Source organism: Charadrius vociferus, unplaced genomic scaffold, assembly GCF_000708025.1.
Source record: "Charadrius vociferus isolate BGI_N301 unplaced genomic scaffold, ASM70802v2 scaffold705, whole genome shotgun sequence".
Lineage (NCBI taxonomy): Eukaryota > Metazoa > Chordata > Aves > Charadriiformes > Charadriidae > Charadrius > Charadrius vociferus.
Window position 1 is genome coordinate 1,477 of NW_009648548.1, and position 11,829 is coordinate 13,305.

Here is an 11,829-nt window from a genome sequence, read left to right on the forward strand (position 1 = left end):
AAATACATTTTCTCTCCTCTTATGGCAATACATTGCCAAAAGTGGACAAACTTTGTTGACATTTCTGATCATGTCTCACTTCTCATTTTATTATGAGAAGTATGTAATTTTTCCAAGGTTTGGTTAGCTTTATAATGCACTATGCAGTGCAGAACTGTATAAAAAGTTGCAAATACCAAAGTAGAGCGAAAACACTTCTAAAATGACTACCACCTGTAACATTTAAAAGAAATCTACAATGCAAACAAATGATTTTAAGTTGCTCAAGAAAAGAAACACATTCCCCCAGCAAGAAAGGAAAGCAGGAATCAGTCCCACAGTCTCAAACCTGTTAACAAGGTGGCATTAAGGTATTGACAAATTTAAAATTAAATAACTCAGACAATCCTGGCTACAAAGTTTAACTGGCATTTTTTAAAAAACATATGACAATGTATGCTACTTTATTTAAGCATTTAAGGTGGGAATCAGTTGCTTCCACCCTAATGTGTCCAATACATTTGCCTGGGGCTTGCCAGCATGGTACAGGACTTCCAGAGGAAGGATGGCTCTGCTGTTATGATTTAGCTCATCAGCTTCCCACTTTCTGTTATCAATGTTCAGGTCTAAGTGGTTAACACATTCCATATACTGAATAACTTCAAATCAGAATGAAATGCATGATTCATAGTGTCAGTTTAAAGTAATATTGGGGAAAAAAAATTCTCTGTAACAATTAGAATTTAGTGAAAAGTAGATTTGGAAAAGCAATAGGAGATGAAAATAAAAAAAAACAGAAATGACCTCTCAGTAATTATACTGGGATTGACAGTCACGACATCCGTCTTCACCCCAACGTCCATGAAGTATTTCTCAGATAAAGGAGGCAAATTGCATCTATAAAGGAAATAAATTAGTAAGAGAGTTAAACAATTCCTTGCACCTTTTCAGGACTAGAAAGTAGAACTGATTTAAGCATTTCTTCCAAGCAACAAATCTAGAAATGAATTGAGAATTTAAAATTGTATGAAACATGTTGATGCCCAAACTATGCATTAAAGTAACAAGAACTTAGGGTCTGAATGAAGACCTCTCCTCTTCCCTAAGTCTGTCAGAGCTGACCCCTTTTTGCAGATGTAGCCAGTGTTCACTCATTTTGCTTCCTTAAGGGCAGTACAGCTATTTACTTTGGCAATTTAGGACAAGAAATGGCATGAAGCCCCAATGACAATCAGCCTATAAAATCAGAGACTTCCTCAGCAACATCTGAGCTGTATTCAATAATTAATAGATAAACTATATATATAACATTGCCTTTAACGTGCTTTGTTTTATACCCACGAGAATTTAGGGGAAATGCACCACAAGAGACAAATCAGTCCAGTCCTAATTCATCCAAAACTATCTGCTTCCCTTCCTTTTCCCTTTATAAGTATCTCCCAGCGCAGTGTAAGAGCAGCAATTCTCACTCTACAGATTCACCAGAGGATGTCAAAGCTATTAGGAGCAATCTTGTGAAGATTTGCAAACCTTGACTTTGCTCAGCCTCTGCTCACTTTGGCCTTGACCTAGATCCATTATCTCAAAAAATTTAGAGCATCTCTCAAGAGATGCTGAAGTTACTGAAATACACACACATACACACAAGCTTCGCTTCCATAGGAAACCCAGCAAAAAAACCTTCAGCATGCGTTATCAGAAGCAACATAAGTGGCCTTGCAACAAGTTTTACACTCAGTTTAAGATAGCATTAGATATTTGCTGACATTTTGAAAACTTTTTGAAGTGATCTACAAGCCACAATAAAAGCCATCACTGTTAAGATCCCCATATCTCAAAAATACTGCTGTGCCTAATTCCCAAACTTCTTCATATTTTTGAAGATCAGGGCTGAATAGGAAAAAACTGTGAAGGTATTTAGGGTAAGTGATGCTCAGTGTTTTCATAATGCTACAGTTCAGCTGCCATCATAATTTCTCAGTCACAGGGAGAGGGCAAGCAGGGGAGCAGAGGAATGCACAAAAATCCTTCAAAGTCCTTCTCAGGCTCAGGAGGTTCACATCTACCTCCCAGAGAGTCTCTCTCTATCAAGTCAGAGAAATTTTTTTAGCCGCCTCATCCTTCTCATAGGCAATGTTATTTCCAGCATATTTCTCTGCCAGGTCATGCAACGTCCTTCTGAAGTCCTCTAGCATCCTCAGTTCCACCTAGCACTGGGCACTGTCCTAATTAGATTATATTTGAAAAAGGTTTTCAAATATTCAGCTTCAATATTTTCAAACAGTAAACTCCCACCAGGATTAAGAAAGAATGAATTTGTTGAAAGTGATAATTCCTTATAGACACGATACAATCTGCATAAACTGTAGTTTTGTGATAGGACTCCAAAAATTCATCCTTGCAAAGAGAGTAGTCCCATCTCTAAATGCATATCATCACAGATCTCCACTCTGGCCAGTAGATGGAGATAGGCACTAACAACTAGTAAATGCAATTCGTGTGTGCATTTTATATATCGTATTGTAATTGCTACCAGGATTTATTTCATAGAAAACTCTTGGTTGCATTCTGCTGGCCACAAGCGTACTGACAATAAAAGATTTTCCTAGGTGTCCTGAAGGTATCACTGAATGTTAGCAGTGCTCCATAGGCAGATTTTGAAATATTTTAAAGAATTAGTTCATTTGTGACTAAGATGGTGATTCCTGACAGTTTGGTTAACTGGTGTTAGACTGGAAAGTGGATGTCTTCAGACCTGACCCTGAACACAAACTTTACTTTAAAATTGATGTCAGCAGACCTTAAGCTCTTAAACACTAGCATGTCTTTGTGTATAACACTAGTCCCACATGTTTTGGAGATGGTGAACCAGGGGTTTCTTTTGCACAAGTACTGATGTATTTATTCATATTTCAGTTCTACTTAAGCCTCTATTTAATTAATTACTGGTACCAAAAGCAACCCAGTTTCTAAGTTCTGAGGTGATCTGATCTGCTCTTTATACTCAGTTTTGGTACAGTTCAAGGAAGAGTAACAGTGGTAAAAAGGGGCCTCCACTGAAAATTCTTATACATAAACGATGACGTTTGCTGCCCATATTTCCACTTCCACTCAACAGCTTGTCATCTCCATGTGTAACATGTACCGCTCCTTTCAACCATACTGACAGCTGTGATCCAACACAATCGAAGGGAATCTACAATAATTATTTGATATATATGGGGTACACTAGGCTTTTAAGAAGCAAATTATGTGAAGCCTGGACTGTTTCACAGATTAAAACTAAGACAATAGTTTTCTATAAAGTGGGCACAAGAGGCAGACACAAGGGTCTGAAAACAAGGAATAGTGAAGGTAGGACCTGTAAAATTTTATTTCTCATTTGATGCCAAATTAAATTAAGAATGCAACGAGCCAAAATCTGACCTAATTTTTGCTGTTATGAAATCAGAAAAATTCATTGATTTATGCAGTTATTCTAAACAGACAGCAACATACCCAAGATCAGAAAATAGGCCAAAAGAAGTAAAAAGATTTTTCTTTTCTACAGAACAGGTCATGAATCTGTGAGCTAGCTGTCATATGCCATGACCCAGGCAAAGAGCTTAACAGGATTTAGAGAGGGATTAGTCATGCATATGAATAATAAAAAAACTTCCCATATATATTAAGGATTATAAAAGTGCTGCTAAACTCTGTTATCCAGGGACGCAAGTCATGGGACATCCTAGTCTATGCAATACCTGGATAACTCCATATATGGTGGGGAGCAAGATATGAAGACACTCAACCTTCACAGTCATTCAGGTGTCTCTGCAGACCCTGGAGCCTACAGTACTGATTGCTGTAACTCCCATTATCCAGCACTTGAGCTCTGCACCACTTCAGAAACACACCTCTGAGGCACATGAGCTGTACAGGGGGGAGCTATTAACATAGAATCACAGAATAAGAGAATGGTTAGAGTTGGAAAGGACCCTGAAGATCCTCTAGTTCTAACCCCCTGGCCATGGGCAGGGACACCTCCCACTAGACCAGGTTGCTCAAAGCCCCATCCAGCCTGGCCTTGAACACCTCCAGGGATGGGGCATCCAGAACTTCTCTGGGCAACCTGTGCCAGTGACTCACCACCCTCACAGTAAAGAATTTCTTCCCAATATCTAATCTAAATTTCCCCTCTTTCAGTTTAAAACCGTTACCCCTCATCCTATTGCTTCATTCCCCAATAAAGAGTCCCTCCCCATCTTTCCTGTAGGCCACTTTAGGTACTGGAAGGGGCTAGAAGGTCTCCCTGAAGCTTTCTCTTCTCCAAGCTGAACAACCCCAACTCTCTTAGCCTCTCCTCATAGGAGAGGTGCTCCAGCCCTCTGATCATCTTTGTGGCCCTCCTCTGGACCTGCTCCAACAGGTCCATTTCCTTCTTATGTTGGGGGCCCCAGAACTGGATGCAGCACTGCAGGGGGGTCTCACAAGAGCAGAGCAGAGGGGCAGAATCACCTCTCTTGACCTGCTGGCCATGCTGCTTTTGATGCAGCCCAGGATGTGGTTGGCTTTCTGGGCTGCTAGCACACATTGCTGGCTCACGTTGAGCTTCTCTTCAACCAACACCCCCAAGTCCATCTGGCCAAGCTGCTTGTCATGCAAAAGAAGTCATAACTCTGGTTCAGAATTGTCCCAGAAAATCATGGCTACATTCATAGAACACTGCTTATGGGCTAATGTCCACAGAAGGATAAATCCACAACCTGAGTAACGGGATATCTTGAATGAGGACATCAACTTTGTCAGTCAGTCCATTAACCACATGGAATTAGGGAAAAATAATACCTCAAAGCATAATTTTAAAATAAATATTATACAGTAAGGTGGGGTTTTTTTGAAACATTGCTTTTTGTGCAAGAAGCAGTCTTGATATGGCCTGTTTGGCAAACCCCATGTTTCCATGTGGGAGATAATAGCTTTACAATGCTTTATTTGTCATTGAAACAGGCAAAAAGAAAATGGTGCTGTGGTAATTACCGAAACACGAAGTCTGCACTGTCAATCTCCCGGCCACATCTGCTGTTCTTCAGAATTCCTCCGTTCCCAACCACCGCACATTTCTTAAACTGGGAGCGGTGGTACGGCATATCCTGCAAAATCACAGCAAGGAAACAGTTAAATATCCCAAAACATGGAGGCAACAAGCCTTTTTTTTACTTTTTTACTTTTTACTTTTTACTTTTTTTTTTTTTTGTGCAGCTGCATCTTGCTGCAGATGCACTAATCATAGGAAGTTGACACTGGTTCTGGCCCGCGATATTCCCATGGTGTACATAAACAGATGGGTTTGTTTTCTGTGCAATTAGAGACAGTGTGGGCAACTAACAGAGGGGAAAAAAGCAATAACCTGGTTTTGTCCAGACTTAATAACAGAAGTAATTTTAGAAATTTGCTTTCCTTTCTGATTTCCACATGAGGGCATGAATCATAAAATTAGCGTACCCAGGTGTTGCCTTCTGAGCTGCCTGCAAACTGCTTACTCCTCAGGCTCTGATGTCCCACTTTTGAGACGTCTGCACACAGACGTCTTTACTAGCAGAGCAGCTAGTAAAGCCCAAGAAGTCTCTCTAAGTCAGACAGCACATTACAGCTGTTTATCAGAACCTAGCCCAAACCGCTAATTGTACTAATAATATTAATGATTATTAATTAGCACTTGTACTACCAGCAGTGCCTAGAGCCTTTGGTCAGGCACCTTTTTGGACATGAGTAGGATGCATCTTTCTGTAATCTTTGGGCAAAATCCTGTCTTCATATGCAGACACGCAGCTGCTGCTGAAACCAGAAAGAGTGAAAATCATGTCTCTAAGAACAGAACTGGGCCATTAGGGTGAGAGGGTTGTGATGCAGAACTGAGACGTGCTACACATTATGAATATGGAGAGATGGGCTTATATAAGCATGAGAGCGCTCATTTTGGTACATACATATTTTATCAATAATTTCATACTGTAAACTAGAGAGAGATGCGATAGTTGCATGACATTTCTAGATGATTATTCCCAGGATCTTTCCATAGCATTCATAAGCCATGAGGCAAAAGGGCATTCAATTACACCTGTCTGAGAAAAGCAGCAGCTGTTTAACGGAGAGGCGTTATAGAGTTGTCTGTGCTTTATCCAGCGATTTCTTAACACAAAATGCCTTGGCAGTCCTGAAAGGGAGATCAGAAGCCAGGTCTCCACACTCAGCACAAGTGTCTTGCCCTTACAGTCTTGCTCCTGTGCTTTCAGCCCTTTATCTCCTACATTTGCCATGCTGCAGCCCTTCTCCTAGGCAGAGGGTGGCTTTGGCCACGTAGCTGCTGCCCAGTGAATCCCAAAGGCACTTTGGTGTGGGATAGAGCCTGCAAAGCATCCTCAAGGCATACCTGGATAAATACAACAGCAGCTATAGGACACTCCTAGCAAAAGCATAGGCGTCTAGTCTTTCATGCGTTTATCTGTGCAATCAGGCAGTGTTTTGAGGATAATATTCCTGGAATGAGGTGTACCCACTCTTTGCACGTCTCCAGATGCCAAAGTGCTTTCCTGGATCTGAGCCTTCCCCCTGCTCTGCTCCAGTTCCCCATGTGCACATTTAGATAACAGCCCTACCCTACTTCTTAGCACTCCGAAAGCAAACGGATTAAAAGTGGTTAGACCCTGAAGGACAACTTTAATGACACATGTTTAAGTACTTAATTTGAATATTTTTCTGACTTTCTGAAAGGGAAAAATTTCAGTTATCCCCTCCAAATACGCCATTTTAAATTCATGAGGTGTGCCCCATGATAAATCAGTAGTCACATAAGCCCATTTCTGCACATCAGTGACCATGTGCAATGGGAATTGCCCACTGGTTATAACTTTGAATGGCCCTCAGGTCAAGGATTATTTGCTGAAAAGATTTTGAATAATCATTATGATGAATATATTGAAAAATTGTGCAGCCCATTCACAGATAATCTCCAAACAGAAATAAGTATAAAAATACTCAGTTGTCATGAATATGAATTATAAAATAATCATGCCCCCAAAACAGCAGACCTACTCCAAATGTTGGATTTATTGTATGTGACTACTGTACTTTAAAAAAATCTGATCAGTAAGTGCCTCTTTTATTCAGCTTTCTAAAGTTATTTCATTAGCCACTTTGCTGCTAGGTCAGTAATATTGAACAGGAAAATATATATATATTGCATACCAGAGCAGATGTCCACTAGAAAATAGGATAATCAGCTAAAATATTATATAAAAAATAATAATTTTCAAAGTATATGCAATGAAGTTTGTAGAAATGTCAAACAGCCAACTGCTAAATGCTTGGCTATAGGATAGCATCTAATGCAGCAAGTAGAGTGAAGTTGGTTCTGCAAACGGACAGAGGCACGAGGCACCTTTGGAAACATTTTGAAGATTTCTTGGTTGATATGGAAGATTCCACTAGTATCCACTTCATATTTCAGTTTTGTTCCCAAGGGAGTATTTTTCTGGGTGGTGAACAGAAAGGCAGGGGCATTGCAACACTTTGACAAAGTAGACCTGTAAAATGAAAAAAGAGAGAAATAAGATCAAGGACCTGATGGCATGCTTTAGGATGAAAAAAAGGAAACAAACAAACAAACAAACAAAAAAACCAGAAGAAATGAGATCCCTGTACCTGTCTCTTCTGGGCTGCAAGAAATATGTGTGCAAATTCTGCCTTGCTCCAGATCCCAAAGCTGAGCTTCTGCCCCCGATATCCTGGGGAAACCATCCTAATGAATTAGTCCCTCTCTGCTTTAGAGGTCTTCCACTTTTTGTAAATTATTTACTCATCACTGGGCAGGAAATGCAAAGGTTAAAGTATTCATCTGGGAATGTGGAAGCTTGGCAGGGCAGGGACTTAAACACAAGCAATACCTAAAGACACTACCCCACTTACCAGACTACTGTGGAGCACGGCACACTTTGATTACAAAAAAAATTTTAGAGGTGTTAGTTTTGCCTTTGACCTTGCATATGTGCATCAGGAAGATGATGTGGCCCCGACAGATGGGTGCCAGGGAGACTGGTCATGGCTCAGATGAATGGTCAAAAAGGCAGGTATTCCAATGTAAACAAGAACTGTTTTGAAATCTCAAAAATGGGATTCTTGGCATGAGAGAAAACCTATTCAGCTCTGATATGAAATGTAAATAGGAAAAGCAGCTTTTCAAATAGGGGTTCATTTCTTAGCTCCCATCCTTCCCTGAATTCTTTACTCCTTTTACAGGTGGAACTGAAAGCCCTGACTTCAGCTTACTCTTACTCTAAAGCCAGTTTGTTTCTCAGTCAATGCATCTCTTACCTTTAATGAAAAATATATGTCATGGCAAATGCACAAACATGAAGACAAAGCCAAATGGCTTAAATACCTTGCCTCTCGGGTATGTGGCCAGTCTTCTTTATGGGCTTTATTACAAGCATCAGAAAACAAATACAGAATTATGCAAACATTTCAGTGATGTCCAATTACTGTTATATACTTGTCTCATGCAGAATGACACAATATGATGATCTGATCAAGGCAGCAATTGAGACTGAATAAGTCAACAAATAATTTCTAATAACTAAATCATTAAATAATTACAAGCAGGTAATGGGATTGAATTGTGATATTTGAGATATGAAAAAACTCTTCATTAGTTCTGCATTAAAGAACTGAAGAGATGTTGTTCTTTAATCTAATGTCCAACTAGTGTTCCAGAGGCATGTTCCTTAATGTAAATGCCTGATATATAACAGAGGAAGACTGTCAAGGAAATTGTTTTTCTTAGTCTACAGAGACAAAAGCTAGTGTGATTTTTGTGCCTTCTCCCTCCCTGCTGCCTAAGTAGCTGCCATTTAACTTTTGCTGGATTCTCCCCATCTCACCTGATGTTCCATAACTGACAAAATTTGAAAGCCCACAACTCAGTGTTGTTAGACCACCTCCTTTTAGCCTCCTACTAGTATACCTCCAAACTCAGAGACTTTGGTCTGCTTTTAAGGGACTACAGTTTCCCCACACATTCACACACTGAAGTCTCTGTCATGTAAGACAAAAATGAAACAGACTTTGAACTTCTTTTTTTTTTTTTTTTTTCATAACTAGCATGATTATTGTTCCTGGAACCAGCTAACAAAGGTTAGGTTACATCTAGGAGCCAGTGGGAGTTTCTTAAGCAGTGATATATCAGTATAGCCAGCGACCCGAGTCTTTCATTTCTTTTTTCTCTCAATGCACTGTCTAGGATAGAGAGGGGTTCTTTGCTTAATATGCTGGTGTTGGTGTGATGGTCCTCCTGATGGTCTTTAGATAGTCCTTTCTCATTGCTTCCACCTCTGGGCTGGCCTCCATACTTCAATGTGCTCCATGCACTCTGGGCACAATCATTAGTTCTCTTACTCCAAGCAGTCTTTAAGATAGCCTGAATGGCTCTTGTCTTCAAAACGGGCTCTGATAATTGCCCATCAAGTAATTTCCAGAAAAAATATACTAAAAAAAAACCCTAAAAAACCTTGAATGTGGAGCTCATGTTGGGAAAACTTATATGAGCCTGGGACTACCAATTAGTTATTTTTAAAGATGTTAATGACTAATTCAGCACATGCATTCTCACATTCTCTCATTAACTCGTGACAGCTATTTCCTGGAATCATGCAATAGAATTTGGGAAAAAGTTGTGGGGCCTTATTCTAAACAACAGCTCTGAATCATGCCAGTGACTTACAGACTTAACCAGTCTATCTTCCACTTACTCTGAAATAATGTGGTTTCTCTAGACCTACTCAAATATGGCCCTTGAATATATTAATATAAAACATTCAAATATTATTTTGGCTTTGTTCTACTATTGCCTTCACAAGACCAATTTCAAAAGTTGTGTCTTGAAAGGACCACAGAGGACCTTCAGCAAAGAGTAAGTCACATGAAGAAAGACAGTACTACAGAAACAAACTGCAGAGGTCTCTGAAGACCAGAAAAAGTATCTAGATAGTCAGGGAGTAATAGCTGAGAAGCCATTAAAAAAAAAGGAAGTGATAAACAAGGTCTGACAGTACCTAATATATCACAGAAAAAAATCCAGTTTGAATATTTTGTAGGCCAAATTTGCAGTATCACCAATGATATGACCATTTTACACCACCAGAGAATTAGGTTGATGTAGTAGGTGCAGCCATTAAGTCTTGGCTCCATCCTTATATCTGCCTGAATCGTACTTAGAAAAGTCTTTCCCATACCAAATTCCCTGCCTTTCCTGGGAAGACTGTCCCACGTGCCAGAAGAGCTTTCTTTCACTCTTGCTGTTGACTTTTTTAAAGTAGAAAAAAGTCCATATTTATTCAAAAGGATGGTACTCCAACAGTAACAGTGTTATAATGCTTACTCTTGCTATCCATATGAAGATTTAATCTCTCTACAGGAAGCTAAACTCAAACTAAAGTAAATCTTACTCAGTCTCATTAATGTGGACCATTCTTACTTGAATAAATTTGCTTCTGTTACATTCATCTCCCATTTGCACATCTGTAGGCTCTTCCATCTGTCAAACAATTCAGTTTGTTTCACCCTAAAAGATAAAAAGAAAGAAAAAAAATCACTTTATTACAAGGCCTTCATTTCCTAAAACAGCTGCAGTCAGGGTACCATGCGGTAGGCTTCTGATAAGGCAAACTAGTCAATCTATCAGTGAAAAATTTATCATTTTCATTTCTATTTCTGCTCAGACATAGCAACCCTAAGCCATGCATACATAGGTACTGATGGAGCTCTTCAGATATTTGGGACTGATTTCTATTCCCTGATAGGCATTCTCCATTTCTTCAGGATAAAAAATGCAATATTGAGCAAGAAGCATCTACTGTACCAAACTCTGTCCACAATCTGCTGGGAAGCTAATGAGTGTCTGGCAACTACAGCGGCTTTGGGAGGAAAACAGAGGGGGGATTGGAAAAGAGGATACTTCAGATAGTTTAGCCAACTACCATTGTATTTTGGCGAGGGTATGTTAAGTCACGAGATCCTACAGAACAACACTGTTGGGAAATCCATTTTATAAACTGCAATAGGACATGTGTACGGATAAGCATCTGTGACGGTAAGAGGACATGAAAAGCTCTTTACATAACGATCTCTCCCTCCCCCTGTGTTAATAACTATACTTTTAGTTGTATCAAAAAATGACACTCCTACTTCCACTAGACTAATACAGGATGACACATTTTTGGTGATATCATCAATTCCAATCACTTCCACCTTAGAGTTCACAGAATCATAGAATTGTCCAGGTTGGAAGGGACCTTTAAGTTCATCAAGTCCAACCATCAACCTAACACTGCCAAAACCATCACTAAACCATGTCCCTAAGCACCATGTCTACACATCTTTTAAATTTATCTTTTAAATATGCTAGGCACCAGTATAGGTTGGGGGTGGAACTGCTGGGAAGTAGTTCTGAGGAGAAGGATCTGGGGGTCCTGGTAGACAGGAAATTATCCATGAGCCAGCAATGTGCCCTTGTCATCAAAAAGGCCAGTGGAATCCTGGGCTGCATAGGGAAGAGTGGGACCAGTAGGTCGAGGGAGGTCATTCTCCCCCTCTACTCGGCACTGGTGAGGCCACAACTGGAATACTGTGTCCAGTTTTGGGCTCCCCAGTTCAAGAGGGACAGGGAACTGCTGGAGAGAGTCCAGCGAAGGGCAGCCAAGATGACTGAGGGATTGGAGCATCTCCCTTATGAGGAAAGGCTGAGAGAGCTGGGACTCTTTAGCCTGGAGAAGAGAAGGCTGAGGGGAGACCTTATTATTGCTTACAAATATCTAA

General features: G+C 40.1%; 1 protein-coding gene across 1 annotated transcript in view; it reads right to left on the reverse strand.

Moving 5' to 3' along the window:
• Window positions 1–11,829, reverse strand: part of LOC104287304 (alpha-2,8-sialyltransferase 8E) — a 41,490-nt gene that overhangs the window by 870 nt on the left and 28,791 nt on the right. Inside the window, exons 3-6 of the mRNA XM_009885989.1 lie at window positions 10,490–10,576; window positions 7,400–7,544; window positions 4,999–5,111; window positions 784–876 (exon numbers count right to left, since the gene is read on the reverse strand). Coding sequence (XP_009884291.1) covers window positions 784–876; window positions 4,999–5,111; window positions 7,400–7,544; window positions 10,490–10,576 — 438 coding nt within the window. The remainder of the gene's footprint in view (window positions 1–783; window positions 877–4,998; window positions 5,112–7,399; window positions 7,545–10,489; window positions 10,577–11,829) is intronic.